This window comes from Periplaneta americana, chromosome 11 (assembly GCF_040183065.1).
Source record: "Periplaneta americana isolate PAMFEO1 chromosome 11, P.americana_PAMFEO1_priV1, whole genome shotgun sequence".
In the NCBI taxonomy this organism is placed as follows: Eukaryota; Metazoa; Arthropoda; class Insecta; order Blattodea; family Blattidae; genus Periplaneta; species Periplaneta americana.
This window is the reverse complement of record NC_091127.1, coordinates 37,321,918-37,342,362: the sequence shown is the minus strand read 5'-3', so window position 1 is coordinate 37,342,362 and position 20,445 is coordinate 37,321,918. Positions and strand designations below refer to the sequence as shown.

The 20,445-nt window shown below is 35.1% G+C and overlaps 1 protein-coding gene across 4 annotated transcripts in view; it reads right to left on the bottom strand.

The window, feature by feature from the left end:
- LOC138708945 (pickpocket protein 28-like) overlaps positions 1 to 20,445 on the bottom strand; it is a 93,498-nt gene that overhangs the window by 70,065 nt on the left and 2,988 nt on the right. For all 4 annotated transcript variants that reach the window (XM_069839331.1, XM_069839329.1, XM_069839328.1 and 1 more), the window contains exon 2: positions 13,324 to 13,524. In XM_069839331.1, the coding sequence (XP_069695432.1) occupies positions 13,324 to 13,524 (201 nt within the window). The remainder of the gene's footprint in view (positions 1 to 13,323; positions 13,525 to 20,445) is intronic.

Here is a 20,445-nt window from a genome sequence, read left to right as displayed (position 1 = left end):
TAAATAAATTAAGCCCATTAGGCCTACTGGATAATACTGTATATTGAATTTATTAACATAATGTTATATTTACTCTGTAATTTGCCAATTATAGCTACATTTTACATTTTTGGCTATGATATTATCTATACTTAACCCCTTTTTATTTATTTTTATTTGGTATTTCTCATTTATATCTAGATCTGCGTCTTTTATTTAGGTAGTATCTACTTGTTTTTTTTAATTTTTAATTTGTAATTACACTTGTATCTGCTTTATCTCTTCTTTTCATGTCATAATTATGCAATTCTATGTTTTTTAACAAATATCTGTACTGTCTTTTGTAATTGGGGCTTTGCCCTGTTATAGACATAAATAAGTAAATAAATAAATAAATAAATATCGGTAGGTAACTAAGTAAATAAATAAATCAATAAATTAGTAAATAAGTAAGTACCGGTAAGTAAATAAGTAAATAAATCAATAAATAAGTAAATAAGTAAGTACCGGTAAGTAAGTAAATAAATAAATCAATAAATTAAGTAAGTAAGTACCGGTAAGTAAGTAAGTAAATAAATAAATCGATAAATAAGTAAATAAGTAAGTACCGGTAAGTAAATAAATAAATAACGATCAATTTGGCTAGAGCAACAACTTCGAATTGATCTGAAAACGATATCGCTTCTTAAAATTCAGTTCACTATACATTTCCAGACGATTCTTCATATCTCTAATATACCTTTTTGGGACACGTATATTTTCCTCATTTCGTTCAACAAACTCCACAAAATCCTCAAAATCATTCTCAGTATCCATTTTGAAAATGAGTGGTCACTTAAGGGTACAGATCAGCTCACTTAAGTAATCACTCATTATGTGAATGAGGGACAACTATGAATTAGAAATGAGTATAAGTAACCACTTAAGGGTTCACTCATTTATAAGTGACGACTATAAATTCCGCCCTAAGTGAATTAAACACATCATTCATAAAGAAAGTGTTATCCCAAAAAAAGACACTGAATATGACATGATAAGTTGAAATTGATATTGATGCTATCTTTAGCCTTATAAAAGTAATAAAAATAATATTATAGTACAAAGCAAAGTTGTCTTTTATATGTTTTAACTATAACTAATATTACATAATAAAACTCTTATCGCATTATGCTTTTAGGTGATATTGGTGCGCAACTTTCTGTTATCAGAATATTAAATTATCTCGAAATCTGCTGAAGCTATAGAGCTGACTTTTTACCAACACATAGGCACATATCTTTTGTTTGTGATGTAACAGTATTTGCTTTGTTAATTCATTTCCTTCATTTCACTATTGTCATCAAGATCCAATAAAGAAATATATACAAATTTTCTTGCTTTTTAAAAATATTCCTCAATGAACACAATCAGAAATTTCCTGAATTCTCTTCTGAATATTTAGTCGAGAAATGTGCAGTTTTTCAAAATTAATCAACAACTTTCATTGGACAAATTATTTTAGTCATCTTGATCATTAGTCGACCTGATTGGCGAGTTGGCATAGCGCTGGCCTTCTATGCCCAAGGTTGCGGGTTCGAACCCGGGTCAGGTCGATGGTATTTAAGTATGCTTAAATGCGATAGGCTCATGTCAGTAGATTTACTGGCATGTAAAAGAAGTCCTGCGGGACAAAATTCCGGCACATCCGGCGACGCTGATATAACTTCTGCAGTTGCGAGCGTCGTTAAATAGAACATAACATCTTGATCATTACGCTTTTATAAAACTCTCCTTCGTTGGAAGGCTTAAGAGAACAAGCTATTTCGTTCGCCAATAGATAGCTGGCTTCCTTACATTTATTTATGTCATCTTTCTCTTCATGACGATGATTGAAGGCTGATTTCAGTCCTTGGAGTTTAATAGCTCACTTTATTACTACACTAGCACGTAATATTCAATCCGTTTCTCTATATTATTGTTATTATTATTATTATTATTATTATTATTATTATTACTGCTGTTACTGATGCAGCTATCAGTATTATTATTACTATTATTATTACTATTACTATTATTATTACTATTATTCAAAAAATTTCAAATATCTTGGAGCAACAGTAACAAATATAAATGACACTCGGGAGAAAATTAAACGCAGAATAAATATGGGAAATGCGTGTTATTATTCGGTTGAGAAGCTCTTATCATCCAGTCTGCTGTCCAAAAATCTGGAAGTTAGAATTTATAAAACAGTTATATTACCGGTTCTTTTGTATGGTTGTGAAACGTGGACTCTCACTCTGAGAGAGGAACATAGGTTAAGGGTGTTTGAGAATAAGGTGCTTAGGAAAATATTTGGGGCTAAGCGGGATGAAGTTACAGGAGAATGGAGAAAGTTACACAACACAGAACTGCACGCATTGTATTCTTCACCTGACATAATTAGGAACATTAAATCCAGACGTTTGAGATGGGCAGGGCATGTAGCACGTATGGGCGAATCCAGAAATGCATATAGAGTGTTAGTTGGGAGACCGGAGGAAAAAAGACCTTTAGGGAGGCCGAGACGTAGATGGGAGGATAATATTAAAATGGATTTGAGGGATGTGGGGTATGATGATAGAGACTGGATTAATCTTGCACAGGATAGGGACCAATGGCGGGCTTATGTGAAGGCGGCAATGAACCTTCGGGTTCCTTAAAAGCCAATTGTAAGTAAGTATTATTATTATTATTATTATTATTATTATTATTATTATTATTATTATTAGTAGTAGTAGTAGTAGTAGTAGTAGTAGTAGTAGTACTTACTTACTTACTTACTTACTTACTTACTTACTTACTTACTTACTTACTTACTTACTTACTGGCTTTTAAGGAACCCTGAGGTTCATTGCCGCCTTCACATAAGCCCGCCATTGGTCCCTATCCTGAGCAAGATTAATCCAGTCTCTATCATCATATCCCACCTCCCTCAAATCCATTTTAATATTACCTTCCCATCTACGTCTCGGCCTCCCAACTAACACTCTATTATGCATTTCACAATATTACCAATCTTTATCCTATAGCTAAGACCATTTCTCTCAATTTTTTTTCACTACATAATGCGCAAAATAAAACCTTCCCACGCTTGATCCAGGGAAAATGTAGGCACTGTTTTCTTCGGTAATCGCTTTTGATTTACAACAGTAGAAGGTTGACTGAAATTACGTGAGTGAAACCTGTTTCTGACTAATGCTCTGTTTCTGGGAAGGATGCACTTAAAATTTTACAATTCTTAGTAAAAAAAAACTGGTCTTTATCTGAAATGAACACGCACAGAATCGTTGGCCAATATTTTTAGTTATTCTTTTGTATTACGTGCAATCAATTTAAAAATGAGAGAATAACTTGGTATTGATGAAAAACGTTTCGGCTCCACATCCACATTATTAAGAACAGAATTATTTGTGCTCTTAGTTTGTATTCTCTTCGTTAAATTCAATCCAATACGGAAACTTCCTCTAATAGTATTAAAAATTACAATGCTCGTCCGCATAGCGACGTGTAAATCACGTGATTTTAAAAGCTTTGCTGCTCTCTAACAAAGATTATAACCCCCTCCCACCGATTCTTCGTTACATATAAAACTCGAATAGCGGTGTTCTTTTGTACCGGTTGTTCAATACGTACATGTTAATATTCATTTATTAAAAATAATTAAATTCGACATAATTTGAAATAAAATATTGTACGTTGCTTTCAACCGTTGGTAACGTAAAAATGTGAAATAATTTTTTATCAATTGCAACTATTCTTCTAACTAATAATAAAATTATTTATTTCATACTATGTCTCATTTCACTACTTTATGATCTTACAAAATTATATCACAGTCTACTATATACAGTCACGAAGCTTGAGTTTTGAGGGTGCTAGAAACAATAGACTGTGACGGTTCTATTTTGCATTGCCTGTAATGAGGCGTTATTAGCGATCCTAGTGGTAAGCAACTATCTAATGTTTGCACATTTACTATATATTGAGCTTCGCGACTGTATATACTAGACTGTGATTATATCTCTACTCGTCCGTAAAACCTCACTTTCAATCCTTGTAACGTAAATAACTGTTACTTAATAGTAATATTCAATACATATGATATTTTGTGAAACAAAAGTACAGGGACATCATTTTATTTTTACTTCAATTTTTATTGTACCTGAGTTTTTGAATGTACTTCACTCACACCCCTTCAACTAAGGAAGTTCCAACTCCACACAGAACCAAGACCGCAGATAGTAAGTAGTACTGAGTTACTGAGTATAGTATGTTCCAGAAATATGTTCGCGTTTTCCAGTGACGAAAGAGCTTTCAATATTGAATCATATTTTCGCACAGGTACTGTCCGTTTGCCTGCGTCGCATCCCGATTTCCCCCACCTGCTTCTGCGCCCCTCTGTAATAGCTGGGCTGTCTTAGCTCTTTTCTGAAAACATTAATTTCTCTTAGGAATTGGAAGTTTACGAAATATTATACAGCTGTTTAATTTAACTTAAATAAAAGGGCCTAGTTAAGTAATTAACTGTCACGTGATTTCCTCCCTTTCTACAATCCTGCGGCATAACCACTTGGACGGACAGTAGATAGCATGTCTGAGTAATTTTATATTTTCGGGTGGGGCAGAAGTGAAGATTGAATTTACAGTACGTAGAGTAGGTACAGAATTATTTCAACATGAGTTACTAGTACGAAGGACGAAACTGGCAATTGGAATTAGATGCAATAGTCTATAGTGCGATAATATGCACAAAAGAACTGAAGCCTGTATCGAAATGAACGGCCACCATTTTCAAAATTGTGTTTAAATATTCATATTATGATTATTTTTCAATTTAACTTCTTTCTCTATATTGTACGCTAATGTGCTGTAGACAGTATAATATACACTGCATAATGAATACGTTCGCATGGATAACTCACTTCGTGAGTAAAAACACTTATTCTTAATACAGTACTGTACTTTGATTAAAGAAAAACCTAATGAAAATTATCAAACTCAAAATCGCGATATTTCCTAGTTTACATAAATGGATGAACTACTTTTCTTCCTTCCTATACCTAGTAGAGTGATTTGTGTTTTACGCCAGTATCATCGAACTCCAGTCTTGGAGGGGGGAGCAAGCGGTGTTTCCGGTTCTCTAAAGGTATAGACAGGTTAATATTAAAAATGTTAGTAAAAATAAAATGATGTCCCTGTATAACGTTATTCTGTACAGCAATTTGTATTTCTACCTTCTAAATTGTTACTCCCTATTTTTGCGAACTAGACCTCAGGAAGACCAAGAATTGCTGTAATAATATTTTCTTCTTATAATTAGGGTTAAGGACACAAACTGGTATTAATGATTCCCTTGTTCCACTTCTTCTGTTTACTTTAGTGTTAAGAACACAACAGGAATGATTTAGAACCAGGATTTGGAGGTCAGGGGAATCGAATATGTCGCATTAATTAATGTGCTTAAAGTTGAATACAATCTCAACGTATTTCCTATGATATCTCCACAGTCTATAGTGAGGATCACGTAAGTGTAGTTCCTAAAAGTCTAATTTGGCCGTCTCTTCAGTGTTGCCAACTAATACCAGATATCACCAAAGAGGGTAAAATCACAATGCTGTACGTACTGAAACAATAATGTGTTATTATATATTGTTATAATAATAATATATTATTATTATTATTATTATTATTATTATTATTATTATTATTATTATTATTAACAATAACAATGTATTGCTTATATTTATCACATCTCATCTCTATGTTGCGAGGTGTTTCCTAAATGATTCAATAATTTATGAAATACGTTTTCCTCCTGAAATTCTCGCATATTATATTAGTCATTAGGACTACTACAGGGACATCATTTTATTTTTACTAACATTTTTAATATTAACCTGGCTATACCTCTGGATCAACGCCGTTTGCTACTCCCTTCCACGACTGGAGTTCGATGATACTGGCGTAATATACAAACAAATCACTTTACTAGGTATAGGAGGGAAGAAAAGTAGTTCATCCATTTACGTAAACTAGGAAATATCACACTTTTGAGTTTGATCATTTTCATTAGGTTTTTGTTTAATAAAAATTCAGTACAGCATTAACAATGAGTGTTTTTACTCACGAACTGAGCTGTCCATGTGAACGTATTCATTATGCAGTGAATATTATACTGTCTACAGCACATTAGCGTACAATATAGAAAATGAAGTGAAATTGAAAAATAATTATAATATGGATATTTAAACACATTTTTGAAAATGGTGGTTGTTCATTTCGATACAGGCTTCAGTTCTAATGTGCATATTATCGTATTATAGACTATTGTACCTAATCCCAATTACCAGTTTCGTCCTTCGTACTAGTAACTCATGTTGAAATAATTCTGTACCTACTCTACAAAAGAGTCCCTTACGTACTGTAAATTCAATCTTCACTTCTGCCCGATCCGAAAAGATTCAGACATACTATCTACTGTTCGTCCAAGTGATTATGTCGTAGGGTCGTAGAAAGGGAGGGGGGGAATAATGTGACAGTTAATTACTTAACGAGGCCCTTTTAGTTAAGTTATTTTAAACAGTTGTATAATATAACGTAGACGTCCAATTCCTAACAGAAATTAATGTTCTCAGAAAAGAGCTAAGACAGCCCAGTCAGTGGCTGGCGAATAAAAGCTGGTGGGGGAAACCGGGATACGACGTAGGCAAATGGACGACAGTACCTGTGCGAAAATTATTCAATATTGAAAGCTCTTTCGTCACTGGAAAACGCGAACATATTTCTGGAACGTACTGTTCACTATGACCGTAAGGCTACTATGACTGTATATGCGGTCTTGGATCTGTGTGGAGGACGATTGAACTTCATTAGTAGAAGGGGTGGGAGTGAAGTACATTCAAAAACTCAGGTACAATTTAAATTGAAGTAAAAATAAAATGATGTCCCTGTACAATCTAATATTAAAATGTATTTTGTCTGACATGAATTTCAACGCTTAGACTAAAGAGTTAATGATTCATGAGACCTAACCTAAAAATGTATTTCCTTACTTGCATTTTCATCAGTTTCCTATACTGCAAACCGAAATCATTGCTGCCAACATAACAGTTAGAAAATGACTACCAGTTGTAGTATTTGTCAGTACCCGAAATTCGAAACGAAGTTGGTAAAAGAAAATTTAACCTCAGAGCTAGAAAATCACTATAATTCACTAGCATATGTAGTAACGGGGAAAATGGTTAGGTTTTACACTTAGGGTATTAAGTAAGCTGATCCTGACAATAGTATATACAGTCGCGAAGCTCAATACTTAGGGAAAATGGCTTAGATAGTTACTAACTACTAGGATCGCGACTATCGCCTCATCACAGACAATACGAAATAGTACCGGCACAGTCTATTGTTCCTAGTACCCTCAACAACTCAAGCTTCGTGACTGTATATACTAGACTGTGATATCTCCGTGAAATCTCTCCGCCAAAATTTCATGTCAAGGAAATCGTTTGCTGTTATATATAACAGTGACATTGAACTAGTTTAATTATGACGTAATGATGAAAGGTGTCTCTGAGCCACGTGATGTTGTTTTATATCTACATTACTGCAACCAGTCTTCAGTGAATCTATTAATTCTAATTCTTTTAATAAGTAGTTTATATACTTTTGTTGTTTCCATTGTCTCAAGTTATGCAAAACACTACCCATGTTTATACATGCAGTTATTTATCAAGGACGTTTAATTTTCTTTGAACTGTTTTATTCTTTGCAGATCCGATATTGAAACATTTTCTTAAATGTTATGCTCGAGTCCTAATTCTGAACTAGGCCTTGGCTCTGTCAACTAAACCCATGAATTTGAGACACACAGGTGCACTTTTAACATTAGGACTATATGTAGGGTCATCAGATTCACATCGATAGAAAAGAAGACACAAAGCTTCAAAAAGGAGGATATTGTTCGAAAAAAGAGGACAGAAAATATGTACTTAGATTTAGGCTTAGGCCTATATTATACTTTAAATTACGTCAATATCTATTTTCTTCAGTTTCTTGTCTATGCGGATGACGTGAATATGTTGGGAGAAAATCCACAAACGATTAGGGAAAACGCGGAAATTCTACTTGAAGCAAGTAAAACAATAGTGTTGGAAGTAAATCCCGAAAAGACAAAGTATATTATGATAATGTCTCGTAACGAAAATATTGTACGAAATGGAACTATAAAAATTGGAGATTTATCCTTCGAAGAGGTGGAAAAATTCAAATATCTTGGAGCAACAGTAACAAAATACAAATTACACTCGAGAAGAAATTAAACGCAGAATAAATAGGGGAAATATCTGTTATTATTCGGTTGAGAAGCTTTTGTCACCTAGTCTGCCCTCAGAAAAGCTGAAAGCTAGAATTTATAAAACAATAAATATTATGGATTGTTCTGTATGATTGTGAAACTTGGACTCTCACTTTGAGAGAGGTACAAAGATTAAGGATGTTTGAGAATAAGGTTCTTAGGAAAATATTTGGGACTAAGAGGGATGAAGTTACAGGAGAATGGAGAAAGTTACACAACGCAGAGCTGCACGCATTGTATTCTTCACCCGAGATAATTAGGAACATTAAATCCAGACGTCTGAGATGGGCAGAGCATGTAGCACGTATGGGCGAATCCAGAAATGCATATATAGTGTTAGTTGGGAGGCCGGAGGGAAAAAGACCTTTGGGGAGGCCGAGACGTAGATGGGAGGATAATATTAAAAAAGGATTTGAGGGAGGTGGGATATGATGGTAGAGACTGGATTAATCTTGCACAGGATAGGGACCAATGGCGGGCTTATGTGAGGGTGGCAATGAACCTCCGGGTTCCTTAAAAGCCAGTCAATAAGTAAATAAGTAAATATATATTTTCTTACAAAATATTTACAGTACAGAATTAGGCTTATATCATGCTTAAAAGTATGTTAATATTAGAAAAATAATGTTGATAAAATTTAAAAATAATGCTTTTACAGTTAGCTTCATAGGGAAAGTCAAAGGAATTATAATTATTGAAGAGGACAGAAAATATCTACTCTATTTATATTTAGGCTTAGGCCTATATTATACTTAAAATTATGCCAATATGTATTTTATTACAATATACTTATGATGAACTTATTAATATAAAATGATTTTACAGTTAACTACATATGAAAACCAAATAAACATAATTATGAAAATAGATAAAAAGACCGCACAATATGTGAATTTAATATTACTTTGTATGGAAAGAGAGTTATCGTTGGCAAAGAGTATATTCTGTCGATGCTGCTGCCACCTATGGGAAAATTATTTGTAAAAGGCGTCAAATCAGATAATTTCAAAATATCAGACATACAAGTTACGGAAAGGAGGACATTTGTTGATTTTTAAAAATCCGTCCAGATCCCGGACAAAGGCCTAAAAAGGAGGACACGTCCGGACAAAAGAGGACGTCTGGTCACCCTAACTATATGTAATATCTGTCGATCGTTAGTAAACAAATAGCCGTAAGTGTTGGAATTAGATTCACTAGAAGTATAAATATTGCAATTAATTTATTAAGGCCCAATTGTATACCTATGTATGTTTAACGAATTTATGACATAGATTAATAATTATGTTTTAATCAATTTGAGTATTCTCTTGGTAAATATTTTGTTATTCAATAAATTCTAATTCGGATTTGACTTGATAAAGTTATTACACAATCTTGGGCGAATATTTGAGCTATGCCTTACACTTGCTTCGGTCTTGCATTTCGGACGGCATAAAATCCTAAATCAGGTATGCTCATTCTCTGACTCCCGATTACGTTCTGTAATCACAACCTTCGAATGTAGAGCGTGCTGTTCCTCGTTCGAAGCTCGACGGATGACTGAGGAAGGCAGTTCAAGTACTTAGTAAACGCACGAAGAGTGCGGGACAATGACACAGTCAAAACCTCTGTAAGCAAACGATCATTCCGTGCAGTGTGGGAGGAAGACTATTTTTGTTGTGAAAACGTTAACTGTTTACTATGTTGTAAGGTATTGTCAGGAATACTACTGATCGACATAAAACATCATACGCTTTGCCATCCAGAACATGCCGAAATGACAGGGAAGCTGTTTTTTGTAATATGTATTCATACTGTATATCAACATTATTATTATTATTATTATTATTATTATTATTATTATCGTTGTTGTTGTTTTGTGGTGATTTTATTCCAACAGAAATACATGTTATGATAAAATAATTTTTCAGGGGTGCAACGTGCACTATAGTTTCAAGAGTTGAAAGCACTTCATGATAGGCCAAACATTGAAGAGAGTCGAACAATTCAGAGTCTATATTTAGGAGCAAGTTGTCTAGTATGTTGGAAATTAGCTAAGGCACTAAAAACCCTTCGCGGAAATCTATTCTGCCTGAACAAAATATAGTTAATTACATCTCTGTACTGGAACAGCTCAAATGTGAATTCACAAAACATAGATTTAATGATTTTAGACGTATGGAAAGTGATATTAATCTTTTTGTTAATCCTGTCGTAGTAAATTTAGTACAATCTGTGAGAGTGCAGTTCCAGGACGAGTTAATTGATTTACAAAGTCACGTAGAATTCAGGACTAAATGCGGAGAATATGACTTGCCAAGCATAGAAGTATTCAAAAATGAAGAAAACGCAATATCCCAAGAGGAGCTTATTCGCTGCCACTCGAAATACAGTATGTGCGCAAACAATTACTTTCGAGAATAAAGGTTGCTTAATCCAAAAATCCAAACATAGATCCCGATTAATCTTTTGTGCATTGCAGTAAATTCGTTGGAAATAGATTTCCGATTACTTGCAGAAAAGAATAGGCCTAAGCTTACACATGTTGAATGTGGAATATGAAAATAACATTATCTATGATCGTATAATAGTATCATAACTGTATAAAATATAATAAATAATGTAATAACTGAATATTTCCTCTTTTAAATTCAGTTTATTATCAATATTTGTAAGACAGTCAGAGCGATGTCACGGGCGGTGCTGCAATGTAGTTGCGGAGCCCAGTCCGTACACTGTGTGTGTTATGCAGTGCAGCATCATCCGTGTAATCGGCGCTTTTACAATTTTGAGCATACCTGTCCTAAATCTTCTTGCATTATATCGTCCATCCATGACCGTCCGATATAAAATGATTACGATGTTTGTGGAAATAATTTAGTAAAGTATATTTGTGCATTTGTTTTATGTCCAACACATCAAATTCTTATAGGCCTATGCGAGATGTGTTGGGTAATCAAGCTTTCTTTTCAAACATATTTTAATTACTCTTTTTTTATATATAAAACTAAACTATCGAGTGGATTGGAGAGGGACATAGCTCTGAGCCAAGTGTATAAAACATGGTCTTTATCTGCAGTGTGCTGTGTGGTGATGTAATCTGCCGCTGGACTCCAACCGAGAAGCACACCTTGCTTCTTGTAAGCATCAGGCTAGGGCTCCACTAGCTGTATTTGACGGCTGCTGTGAGCTGCAGTCTACTGCCTGAAAATGGAATATACGCAAAACAAGTGTAGGTGGCTATATGGGCAGTATTTCACTGCGCCTAACAGAATTTCGGCGGCAGTACCAAGGTCTACCGCCAGGGGAATAGAACATGTTCCATTTTCGTGCCGTTATCTGTCGCCGAAGCCTGGCTGCACTGGCCGTGGTAGTCCTCCTTTTCCAATTATCCATGAGGCGAAGCATCCCTTATGTATGAGCATTATTACTTGATATGCTCACTTACTTACAAATGCCTTTTAAGGAACCCGCAGGTTCATTGCCGCCCTCACATAAGTCCACCATCGGTCCCTATCCTGTGCAAGATTAATCCAGTCTCTATCATCATATCCCACCTCCCTCAAATACATTTTAATATTATCCTTCCATCTACGTCTCGGCCTCCACAAAGGTCTTTTTCCTTCCGGTCTCCCAACTAACACTCTATATGCATTTCTGGATTCTCCCACACGTGCTACCTGCCCTGCCCATCTCAAACGTCTGGATTTAATGTTCCTAATTATGTCAGGTGAAGAATACAATGCGTGCAGTTCTGCGTTGTGTAACTTTCTCCGTTCTCCTGTAATTTCATCCCTCTTAGCCCCAAATATTTTCCTAAGAACCTTATTCTCAAACACCCTTAATATCCGTTCTTCTCTCAAAGTGAGAGTCGAAGATTCACAACCATACAGAACAATTACTTCGTATGCCTAGAACAAAATTCCGACATCCGGTAGAACTAAACAAATTTAGCTGGATATTCCCTAAGTTTGTGATGCATTGCAGCATACGTGCCTTCGTGTTTTTCTGTTGCTTAATATTGGATGTATCCACCATTTTCTTTGATGCAATCTTCGACGACAGCGAGCCAATAGCAAACATACAATCACCTTGATAAATACTTGTAGTGTGCTCATTTTCACTGCAGTTTTTGCTTGATCTTGTAGTACACAAAGAACATCACAACGCTGTTTTCAGCTGAACAACAGGAGTGGAGCCGGGCCAGAGCACAGCGGAGCGGTGAACTACAGCTTTCACATGTAGAAAATTTACAGCAAGTGGAGCCACCTTCTTGCAGTAAAAATCTAGGCAGTAGAATGCAGCTCACAGCAGCCGTCAAATACAGCTAGTGGAGCCCTAGCCTCATTGTGGCGACGCTAACGAGTTAGGAGCAGGGAGGCAAATGAAAACATTGTTTGATTTGTGTATAAGATGCAAAAATAAGACATGGTGACATAATAATTATATGTATACTAAACAAATGAATTGAAAATCCAGGCGTAGAACTAGATGACTGCAGCTTGCCAAAAAGGCAGGAGAAATTCGGACTTTTGACAAAAAATCAGTAGAGCAGTAGATTCAATGGAAAAACAGGAAATCTCCTGCTAAATCAGTAGGTATGGCAACACTGCACTCCACCGCAAGAGCGGCACCACTGTCTCTGTTGTTACGCACGCTATATGAAAACGGAAGTTACTTTATGGATAGCCCTCGTATATAGGTACTATTATTATTATTATTATTATTATTATTATTATTAGTATTATTATTATTATTATTCAGAATCACATAGGCTAATTCGCGAAGATTAGTGATTTTCACGATCTCCATAAATACCTGCCTGAGCATAAATAATCAATATGACTGTTCCAACGTAAATTTTGTTCAATGAATTGCTATTTCGATTGCATCCTCCATTTACACCCTTTCCTCCTCGTCGTCTGTCCACTTCTATTACTAGAACTATTACCACAGAGTTACAGAAATACAGTAAGGAGTGATAATACCTTTCTGACATGGGCCTATTCTGTTCGCCCACGTATTGCAGACCATGGAGGCTGGTGTTGCGGCAGTACTCCATCCAGTATTCCTTACTCGTCTGCATATATGCCGGGCTGGGTTGCAGAGATAGCCTTCTTTTCTTTCCCTTATGTCCTTTCGAGCCACTTGCCGCTCCATCATGTCCTCCGCTGCTCCCTGACCTATATCTGGAAATAGAATCGACACTAACTTATGCGACAGAACAAAGAATACGAAATAGCCTACTTCCTTGCTTTAAAAGAAATTAAAATGTATTGTACAGTGAAACCTGTCTAAAGCGGCTATCTGAAATTACCTTGTAAAATGGCCGTTTTATGAGGTGGCCGCTTGATTAAGGTTGCGGTTTTTTATGAATCAGCATGAAAATACTGAATTTCATTGACTTTTTAGTACTGTGCGCGTACAACAATCGTGCATATTGTCAGCCTCTTCCATCCTTGCAACTAGCCTTTTCAAAACTCGTTTGCGGTACCTCAATTTAAATGACTAGATAATACTGTGATTAGGGGACTGGAGGTGTGATGTCGTATTTGGGGAAAGAAACACCAAAATCAGCGATCACATTGCGATTTTGTCATTTAATCTTGGAATTGAAATCGCATAGCTAATTCTCAAACAATTGATGGCAGTCCACTTCACCCCCAATAAGCCCATGTCAACATTTTTCAAACATCTCGGTTTCAATGATTTCCCTTTCATTAAGAGTGGTTCTTTTTCTCCTGCAGCATTACAAAAAAAGAGCTGGGTTATTCTGTCTTTTGCCAACTTCCTACCTTTACACTCTTTTTTTTTTTAAACAAAGTTTTGTTAGGGAGGGCTCTGGAAAAAAAAACCTGTTTCGTCAACATTGTAAATGTCTCTGAGTTCATATTCCGCAAGAATTGAAGGCAGTCTATTTTTTCCATTCTTCAATAACATTGGTTGCAATGTCACCTCCTTCACCAGACACAGAACGAAATGCAATGTTATGCCGTTTTCTAAAGCACTCTAATCACCCATTACTAGCAACAAAATTGCTTACATTGAGTTCTTTGGCAATTTCAAGAGCTTTCTCTTGAATCATAGACCCACTTGCTGGCAATTTCTTCGCCCTCGCACTCTTGAACCATTCGTAAACGAAATCATTCACATTACTAAACACAGATTCTCTCTTCCTTTTTGGCCACCACGCATATTTTTCTCCATTCTTTCAATATTTAATATTTATTCTTAATTATACCGTTTAAGTGTGTCCTTTAACATTTGAATATTTCTGCAATTTTTCTCGTAGATGTTCCTTTCTCACTTTCTTCAATCGTTTTTCGTCTCACCTCTTAAACTACTCTAGATTTATTGTTAGACACGATTCCTCTCTCAAACTAACTTCACAGTACCGGTACCTCTGAATCAACTGAATGAAAAGAAGACAAATTCGTAAAAGCTGGTCCAATAGACAATAGAGAAAGGTAGAAAGAGGAGGGAAAAAAATGGAATGGTTAACTACTAACCTAAAACATACTGTGACATTTTCGATGGAAAAAGTCCGTGTTTCAATCCTTTAAAAACGAGTAAGAATTTATAGCTGTGTAGGGTCGGAGTGGAAAGTGACAAAAGAGTCATAAAACAGTAAGCAACTAACCCCAAGATATGGAGGGTGTACTGTTGTACACTTAGCTATTGTCCTCGTGACATTGCTCCCTGTCCTCTAACCATCGAAAAAATAGGTCAGACAGTATCCGTGAAAAGATTTTTTGATGGAGAGTGACTGTTTTAGTCAGGTTCCAATCCAAATAGACCGCGGCCGCTGGCCGGCGCATGAGGTGGCCGCTAAATAGAGAATTTGTATTGATCTTGTGGAAAATCCAATTGGTTCCAGAGAAAATTGGCCTTTTGTCCAGGTGGCCGTTTAAATGAAGTGACCGCAAATGCAGGTTTCACTGTATTTTAATTCATTTCCTAACTCATTTTCTTTCATTAAAAGTTTAACAAAATATATCACATGCTGTAACGATTCACACATCAAGACGCCAATTAATTGTTCGAAATTGAATAACTGGGTGCAACAAGAGCGTTTGACGTCTAAAGCCTTGGTTTTTCTGAACCGACGCATGTGAGTTGAGAGATGCGAGGCCCGCCTCGCACAAATCCGGACTACACGAGAGATAGTGAGTGGTTTCTATAGCTGCGAGGTGCGAGGTCTGCGTACCTCACAGTTATAGAAACCACTCACTATCTCTCGTGTAGTCCGGATTTGTGCGAGGCGGGCCTCGCACCTCGCAATTCGCATGCGTCGGTTCAGAAAAACCAAGGCTTTATGCTGTTATTACATGGGAACAAAAGACTGGATTGTTCCTCTTGAAGGCGAGAAAGATTAGAACTTCAGCTGTTGAAGTTTTTGACGCGAACTGAGGAAGGCATAATAGTACCCACCCAACTGTACACTTTCTGTCTTTTAGGTTAGGATATATTATATAATGTGTTTTATTGTGCCATTTTCATTTTAATATGTGTGTTCTTTTAGAGAGTAGTTGGATGTAATCATAGGTGTTGGGGGGGGGATCTACAAAGTAGGACTTGTTTTGGGTACAAAGCACGTACGGTCAGAAGACCCGTGCATTGGATTTTAGAGAAAATTATGACAATATAAAATCCGTATGTGTAATATTACTCAATAAATCCACTTATCTATCTAGAAAAAAAATATAAGTGAACTGAAAATCAAGAACAGAATTGTAAAAGTGTCAATTTTGAATAGTCTAAATTAAGTTGTTAGGTTTTAAAGGTGGGAATACTGATCAATTTAAATTGGGTCGAAATTTAAATTATATGAGCATCTAAAAAAGTATATCTGTAATGAATGTAATTGTGGCACCGGATACAAAATTGTGAGTCCACGTTACATGGATGTAAATGTTGACATCAAATGTTGACATAAATGCACGCATTGCATTCTTGAAAGTATGAGCTATCAGCTCCATAAAAATTATTTCACTACTTCATCGCTAGATGGCAAGAAATCCATAAAAAAACAATCGTGTGCAACACTGTTATCGCCTTTCAGCATCAAGTACTGCATTATATACTCAGCATATGGTTAACATGAATACCGTTTTAACTTATTTCACTGCCTACATAAGCCTACATACTGTTTTATCATTCTAAAATCTGATCCCCAAAAGTTATGAAAGTAATGAAAACATTTAAACCAAACTGAAAATATGTTACATGTATCTTATTTCGTGATAGTCTACCAAATTTCGTGATATTGTATATCTGTTTCCTTGATAATCAACGTTCCATCCATAATATTTATTCTCTATCACTGCCACATTCTTCTACTCTCGCACACTTACCTGAAACTTTTATTCACCGTCACTGCCACATTTTTCTTCAGCTGCTCACCCATTGCACATTAATACAGCGGGTGGATTCTTTCAATCTACAGATTGGTAGTTTCCATGGTACCAACAAAGCAGCATAGAATTCTCGATCTTTTGTTTTTATCCATATGTACGACAAATCCATTCCTCATATTTTCTTCTTCACAATTTTATTTTTTAATGTTTCAGACCACTTGTGTTTGTTTCGATTCCTGAAGACATCTTGTTGTTTCCAAAATATCTTCCTATTTTCTCAACAGGAATTCTTTGAAGTTGGTTCCCACTACATTTCTCATAGTCCTTCAGTGTGACTCAGGGAATACATCTTAATGGCATTATAGATCTATATAGACTACTTTTCCACTAACACCTTCCTAAGAACTTTCTTCAGGCTTTAGATGTTGCAATTTTGTCATTTTTTTAACGGAGCCCTCAACTATTGCATTTTTACTACTCTGTTCAGATGTTTTATCTTTATGTGGAGCCATTTTACTTGCAGAAATTCATAAATTCATACATTTTCTTGAGCTTTCTGTTCTTCATTGCACTTGACAAACTGATATCTAATATGATTTATATCTTAGAATATTAAGATTAGTTTGTAGCTATAAATAGTATAAAATATTTCGTAGTAATAAGATAATCACCTTTCTTTCAGAAAGCTGCAGCAGTACAACCGCATCACAACACTTTCTACACGTAAATGGATGGTGACAGCAAACGAGGGTGAGTCACACCTTGAAACTTTTCACAGAATTTAAGCATTGGATGCCATGTGTGCAAAACACTTGAAGTTTCAGTGTGGTATATTTTACCCGCGTTAGAACTAACTTCATATATCACGAAATAAAGAATATCACGAAATTGAGTAGGTTTTACCCTATATGGATTTTCAAAGGCTGGTGACTTTAGTTTTGATGTATTGTCTTTACTAGTGGTATTAATGCCGGATTTTCTCTTGCGAAATCATCGGAACGAACGCAGCGCTAGTTTCACCGAGAACTTTTCGAGTTACTAGTATGAAATAAATACCGATAAGTAAATAGATAGATAGATAGATAGATAGATAGATAGATAGATAGATAGATAGATAGATAGATAGATGGATGGATGGATGGATGGATGGATGGATGGATGGATGGATGGATGGATGGATGGATGGATGGATGGATGGATGGATGGATGGATGGATGGATCATTTTTTATATATTAACAAAATCCATCTTTCCGTTTACAAGAGCTGTTACATAGCTTTTATATACTCGTAATCTACAATTAACATTTATTACTCTAAGTATCATAATAGTGAAGACAGAATTTTATAAATTTCACTGTGTGAAGTCAAAATCTTACTGATTCATTAGATTTAGATTACTAGTTTGGTGAGAGAATTTTTTTTAAATCGAGTAATTTTCCAAGGACTTACTAAAACATGCCATTACATAGATACACACTACTGTAAAACTACTGGTACCCCAGATCACATATAGATTGCTCATTCCTATGTTAAAATTGGTTGCACTTTGAGAAGAACAACCGCCAGGATTGCCACCCGTCCGCCGTAAACGAACACTAGATGGCAGTACAGTCGCTAATGTAATTCAAATGGGAGTTATGACGTGACTCCTTATGTAATAACTAGATGGCAGCATAGTAAACCTGACAAAAGTTGTTACCGTCAAAGCCAATAACGCCGAGCAATCTGGGTATATAAATACAGACGTGGACAAATTATTAGCAAAATTGAAGATTTTTATTACATATTTTTACAAAATATGATTCTACAGTTTAGACTACAGTTGACATTTTTGCTTATTTCGAAATTATTAGCAAAATTGAAGATTTGTATTGTATATTTTTTTACAAAATTTGACTCTTCAATTTGGATTACATTTGATATTTTTGCATATTTACAAATTATTAGCAAAACTTAAGATTTTTATTATATATTTTTACAAAATTTCACTCTTCAATTTAAACTGCAGTTGACATTTTTGCATATTTACAAATTATTAGCAAAATATGAAGATTTTTATTATATATTTTTACAAAATTTTACTCTTCAATTTAAACTACAGTTGACATTTTTGCATATTTCTATCTATTGTAATGATAGAAATATGCAAATTTGTCAACTGTAGTCTAAATTGAAAAGTGAAATTTTGTAAACAGAATTATCATAAAAATCGTCAATTTTGTTAATAATTTGTCCACGTCTATATATGATCTAAGCTGGTACTAGTGCTTCCAAATTTTTACCACTCATTAAATAGGTTCAGATCTATATGAAACTGTAGAATTATTTATTTTGGTGAATATTTAGTAATTTTATAACTGCTTAAATTCTTATTATTAAACAGTTGATATTAACCCAACATATTTTCGTTTATAAACTAGCACAATTTTGAAACTACATTAGAGTTTCGGCATCACAGCATAGTCATAAAAGAGTGTGCAAAGTTTCAAATTTCTAGGTTTAGTTGTTCAAATACAATAGGTGAACAAATAAAGTTTGCGGAAAACTGCAGTTAAAGTTTGTGTAATACACACCCCTGTTTTAAAACATTTCAGGACCATATTCTTCATTCTGCTGGCTCTCTTCGTCTTCTCTCTTCCTTTTTTATATCTTTTTTCTTTCTATTTTGCCTTCCTTAATGGATTCTGCATTTGCCCTTTCTGCTTGTTTAACACGTTTGTTGTCAAAGTCCTCAATGCCCTCAACATATTACCAACAGGTTTAATATCTAAATATTTCATTTTTTTTAATTTCTTAGTGAATTCGCATATCAAGGCATATAAACTATATACATGCTTTTTTTTCAGGATGGCGCGCTTTTCAAAATGAGAGTAGAAAAAAATCGAAATTTTTACCATTTTCTCGACCATTTGCCCTTAAATGAATCACTCTTTTGATCGCTCTATCAATCTAGCACAGCCCTAGGAGCAACGGGAAAGTGAAAGGAACTCAGAAATTCCCTTCCATGTCCTTTTCGCTTACACTGCCTTATAAACAAACGCACAGTAGCCACCGTGCTTCAGTGATGGATTTCAGGCGACCAGTGAGGGCCGAAAGTTCGTAAAAGTCTTATACAATCCGCCACGGAGTAATACTTAATTCCTGTCTGCCGGGAAAAGTGGAGTGGGTAGTTTAGGGGAAATCTGCAGTACCTCAATTGAGTTAATAGTGCCCAGGCCTGCTCTAGTGAGAGTTGTGCATTTATTCTTGCTTTTAACAAGGTTCGGATCTTCTTGAACATGTTCTTCTCAGCATGCCACAAGTCGCAAGATACAAAGTAATCCTATGAGGAGATTGTGTCTTAACTTGACTTATTTACAATTGACCTACAAGTCTGTTTGTAGAAGATAATCATGTTGATTATTATAATTACGAGATAACAACAAAGAAGATGACGTTGATGGTTACTAGAGCCCGGATTTTATGTAATATGAAAATAATAAATATGTAAGTAAAAGTGGCAAAATATGTAGCTAAATATGGCAAAATACAGTATGTGGATAAATATGAACTAAATAAAAAATATTTAAATTAAAATCTAAGCTTTATTAGATGCATTTTTGCACAGTCATAAAAATTGCAGGTGCACATATGATTCAGCCTCATTTAATTATAGTTTGGAGGCGCAATTGATAATTAAATATTTTTCCATATTTTCTACGGTCATCGATTGTCTCGTCAACGACAACCCATACGTAGGAATCGCCAAGTTA